This window comes from Budorcas taxicolor, chromosome 7 (assembly GCF_023091745.1).
Source record: "Budorcas taxicolor isolate Tak-1 chromosome 7, Takin1.1, whole genome shotgun sequence".
NCBI lineage: Eukaryota > Metazoa > Chordata > Mammalia > Artiodactyla > Bovidae > Budorcas > Budorcas taxicolor.
In genome coordinates, this window is record NC_068916.1 from 37,699,251 (window position 1) to 37,704,582 (window position 5,332).

General features: G+C 42.1%; 1 protein-coding gene across 1 annotated transcript; it reads right to left on the reverse strand.

The window, feature by feature from the left end:
• Positions 1 to 4,184: 4,184 nt before the first annotated feature.
• On the reverse strand, positions 4,185 to 5,049 carry LOC128050312 (tropomyosin alpha-3 chain-like). The gene is given in 2 exon segments (XM_052642519.1): positions 4,185 to 4,614; positions 4,617 to 5,049. Coding segments are annotated over 2 exon segments (798 nt in total). The 3' UTR covers positions 4,185 to 4,249.
• Positions 5,050 to 5,332: the final 283 nt, after the last annotated feature.

Genomic DNA, 5,332 nt, shown 5'->3' on the forward strand with positions numbered 1-5,332 from the left:
ATGCCACATCTACTGAGCCAGTGAACCTTCAGCCCATGCTCCGCAACAAGAGAAACCACCACAATGAGAAGGCTGTGCACTGCAATGAAGAGTAGCCCCCACTCACTGCAACTAGAGAAAGCCCACACGCAGCAAGGACCTACTGCAGCCACAAAGAAATTAATTAATTTAATTAAAAATTTTAAAAAAGAAGGAATAGTATCAAGGGTGCAGGCCATTGTTCACACAAACAGTATTTATATTCACCCATCCTTAACTGGAGACTGGAGAAGGAAATGGGAGGAAAACTTTTTTTTGAGTAATAAAAATACACTTTGTGATATACAAACAGTTCCCCTTTCTAATCTGTTCTCAAGCTTAAAGTTGAAAATCATCTGAAATTATCACCCCTCCATTTTCATTTGCACCTAATTTCCTCCTCTCAGCCTCTCAGAAACCTGTGCCATTCACAGGATTAATATTTACACATAGGATGTGTGAAACATTGAGTGGTTTCTTCAGTAATTTTCACCAGTGAGCACAGTTTGAAAAGAATTAGATGGTGCTTCCCGTATAGACACATCCACGGAGGCACAATTGCAGACTTCCCTTTACTCAGTGACTAGTAAAGGAAATAAAAACAGTAAACACCACAAATAGGCAACAGGAAAAAAAAAAAAAACCCACCTATCAACAGCAAGCAACCAGGGAAACACCAGGCAGCATTTAATAACACATGAGAAAGAAGTGTCTGCCAAGACAAGAAAGAGCGTCTGTATTGCCTAACATGCATCATAGAGGTGATCCCCAAACTGCTGAAACAGTGCTAGGGAAAGAAGACATCTACAGAAGCCAGGAGAACCCTCCTAATAACCTCCAACTTGGGGAGGAAGAGAAGTTGGGGGGCTGTGTAAATTGTCAGCCAAGGAGAATCATGGGACATCCTTAGAGAATATATATCTGTGAAGGCAGGTGCAGGATGCTATGGGGGATGGAGGAACATCCAGGAACTAGTCTTCTGGTGCCCCTGGGGGAGGGGAAAAGTAGAACAATAAGGCAGAAAAAGCAGAAATATACAGCATACAAGAAACAGATGAAAAGTTCAGTCTAGAATAAGATATAACGGAATAGAAGAAAATGCCATCTGCATGTGATTGCTCAAGACAGAATTTAATATGAAAATAAACTCAGTGGAACAAGAGCTACAAGACAAACTTGATGAAACAGCACAATTAGATGTAAAATACATTGCAAAAGCAAAGAAATAAACTGAGGACTAAAAGTGCATCATTTCCTAATACATAAATAAGAAACTGGAAGAAACAGAGTAGCCACAATTGCAAACTGAATTATTGACAGAAAGGAAGGGCTATCCATAGCAAATGCAAAGGAGAAAGACAAACACAAAGTAGATGCTGAGAGTAAAGAAAAGTCAACCTGGGAATAACTGTGTCCCTAAAGCAAGACTGAGGACACAGAAGGGGGCGACAGAGGAGACGATGGTAGGACGGCATCACCCACTCAATGGACATGAATTTGAGCAAGCTCTGGGAGATTGTGGCGGACAGGAAAGCCTGGTGTGTTTCAGTTCATGGGGTTGCAAAGAGTCGGACACAACTTAGCAACTAAAAAACAACAATGAACAAAACAGACACAAACATACATTCAATCACTGTAATAAAGAGTCTGACAAGTCTGACTCCATTTTTTATGTGACTGCCGACAGCTTTCAAGACCTCTTCCCTTCTGACCCACATCTGAGCAAACTGATGAAGATGGCCCATTGCTCCCTCCTTTGGCTCTGGCAGGACATTCAAACCACGCAAGACCCCAATTGTGTGGGAGAACTGTCCTCCTGCCCGCATCCCAAACACAATAAAACTCCAAGCCAGCCACCTTCCCTGCTCCCTCCAGACGTTGCTGGACCTGTTGGGAGCCTGTCCTGCCCACCCCAGAAAGCCACATGCTGTGAGTAATAAACCTTTTCGTGTCTTCTTAGAGCGTGTGTATGACACCATCAGTCTCAACAGCAAATGAAAACTGGGTTGGGGGGTCTATCTCTCTTCTGTAAAATAGTCACAACAGATATACACTAGAAGACAATTTCCCTATCATGTGGGGGAAACTGAAAGAGTAAAATTTTTGTCAGGAAGAACCTGCTATAGAATTATGATACTGGGGCAGGGGGTGAAATTCTGGTGAAATTATCACACTCTAAGTATAAAGGGGACATTCTTCAGTAATCTAGGTGAAAAAAGTAAATCACAAGAGAAAAGAAATCAACAAGTCTCAGACTGCTCCACAGCAATGTCTATCAAGTCTTGAGAAAGGCGTATTACGTTCAGCCATGATGCTATCCAATTATTAAAGCAAAAGTCAGATATTCTCAAATATGATTGTATTTGTAATTCTCAGAGTTCCTTTGGGAAAGCAATAGTTAAAAACAAGCCAACCTAAAGATTAACAAAATAAAGAACACAGGAATGAATATGCGACAACATGTAGTGAACATTAAATCCATTTAGAAATGAGTTAAAATGGGAATTATGTTTACAAAATTAAATCTAAATATTTTAATGTTTGAAAATGTAAAATTAATATATAGCTAAGAGAACTAATTTATATAATGTACATGATAAGTGAAATAAAATTTTAGGAGTACAGATTTCTTAATCTTTCATGGCATGGTATCAATCAGTTCTATCTTAAGTGAACTATATCACTTAAAAAATATATTAACTATAACTTCTTAATCTTTTTTTAATCTTTGCAAGGGTAACAACCTAGAGAGCTGTCATCTGAATATGGTTAATGGACTATGAAAATATTTTGCTCCCTCATTTTCTTTGACCTACTCAGTGATGACACAGGCAATGTAATCAGAGAGATTTTTATTTTGAAAACAATACTAGCAATTTAGTATCCATTGCTTGCTTCACAAGTCATATTGCCACTACTTCTAAAGCCACTTGAGTTTGTGACCTCTGCCTGAGAGGAATATTTTAGGAATACACATAGCTTTGTTAAAGAAACAACTTTTATTTTTTGTTGTTGGAGGGACTGGTTCTTTATTTCAAAAAGACATTTATCAATTTTCAGTATCAAAACAGTTACATTATTGGGTTTTTTTTCTCCCAGTTGGTCCCCAAAGAGACCACACCGAAGGAGAGAACATTTTAAGCCAATTACGCTGCAGGATGCACACCTAACAGACCTCACTGAAACCTCATCAAAAAAGGGGGACTGGGTAGGGAAAGAAACTTGAAAAGCTCAGCACACTGCTAGCCCACAGACTGTACAGAACTCTCATAGGCAGAGGGGTGACCAGTGTGCCTCAACCCCAAAGAAGCAAAGTTCCAAAATAATAGAAAAATTTTAAAGTTTTGTACATACGCTTTTCAAGATTTCTCCAGCACTAACCGATACAAAGCACAATAAGATGGCACTTTTTAGAGACAGCAGCTTCAGACCCAGAAAAGGGTAATGAGATGAGTTTCATATGGCTAAATCAGTGGCAAAACATAATTTTATCTCCTTTCTTTCAAGGAGGCAGAAGAGCAAATAAGTGGTCACTTCAACATAAGGGGCACATGGTCCATTCTGTGAGCAGTTGGGAACAGGGTAGAGCTGGGACAAGGATTCGGTCTCAGAGGTTTCACCATCTTAATTGTTTGGTCACTTCTGATGCAAAAAGAAAAAAAAGGTTGTCCAAAGATACCGTAAAGCTGAAAACCTGAACAGCACTTTTTTTTTTTTTGGCTAACTCCTCTTGGAATCATCTTTCTGGTTTGGCAGGTACTTTTTACAGAGCAATGAGGTTTCCCCAAATGGAGCCTTTCTCTGGGCTGCTAGGCTCTCAGTAAGGCAGGCCCAAACCTTTTCCCTTTCTCTCTGGAGAAGGCAATGTGTATTAAGCTGAAATGTTACCTCCCAAAAGTGAGAAAGGGATTAGACTGCTGCTTCAGAACTACAGAATTATCTGGAATGTTTTTTACAAATGGTTGTTACATCAACAACAAAAAAGGTAATTACAAAATGTGTACATCACAACATGCTTTTAAAGACACTTTGCATTGTGCTCACATTCCCTTAATCGTTGTTCCCAAAGGTGCTCAGCCTCTAGCCCAACTGGAATCTCTGGGGAGAGGCAGAGACAGTCTGGCGAAAAGGACACAGGAGTAGGGGGGTGGGAGAGGTGGCGAAAGGAGAAAGCAGCCTTCCAGTTAAAGATCAGCCCTCAGTTTAAAGGTCAGCTTCGGGCAGGCTGGCCTCAGCGGAGTCGGGGTGAGAGGGAGGAGCAGCGGCAGGGCGGGACTGGGGTGCTCCACATCTCATTCAGGTCAAGCAGAGTCTGGTCCAGCATCCTTTGTGTACAGAGGTGCTCCTCTTTGGTGCATTTCAGTTTATCTTCCAAATCATCAATTGTCTTTTCCAGCTTGGCTACCGATCTCTCAGCAAACTCAGCACGGGTCTCTGCCTCCTTGAGTTTATCGGTAAGAATCTTTATCTCTTCCTCATATTTGTCTTCTTTTTGAGAGTACTTTTCTTCAGCAGCACTCAGACACTTCAGGTTCTGGTCCATCAGTCTGATTTGCTCATCCATCTCTCGGCAACGGGACTCTGCCAGCTCGGCTCCTCCTCTGTGCGCGCCAAGTCTCCCTCAATAATCACCAACTTGCGAGCCACCTCTTCATACTTCCTGTCTGCCTCTTCTGCAACGTGCTTAGCTTCTTTGAGTTGGATTTCCTGGAGTTCCATTTTTTCTTCATCTTTTAAGGCTCGGTTTTCAATAACCTTCATACCTCTCTCGCTCTCATCAGCAGCTTTCTCAGCTTCCTCCAGCTTTTGCAGGGCAGTGGCCAGGCGCTCTTGAGCTCGGTCCAGCTCCTCTTCAACCAGCTGCATCCTACGGTTCAAGGAGGCCACCTCAGCCTCAGCCTGTTCTCGGGCCCGTCTTTCTCCCTCCACTTCCCGCTGGAGGCGCTCGGCCCTCTCCTCTGCATCATCGGCCTGAGGCTGCAGAACCTGGATCTTGCGCTCCACCGCCTCTATGGTGGTGATCCCGGCCATGGTCCCCACCCAGCTTTGGCTTGCCCTCGGGTTCCTGCCTCCTCCGCTCGGCGTTGCAGCCGCTTCTCACCCCTCAAAGAAACAACTTTTTAAAAAGAACAATTTCTTCCATTTCTTTTCCTTCTTTATCCCTTTTTTTTTTTTCCCGAGATACTGAGTGTCCCAATCTGGGTCTCGTGTTTTATTTTTTTTTTTTTTAATCTCAGTTTTATTTACTTATTTATTTTACTTTACAATATTGTTGTATTGGTTTTGCCATACACTGACATGAATCCGCCATGGG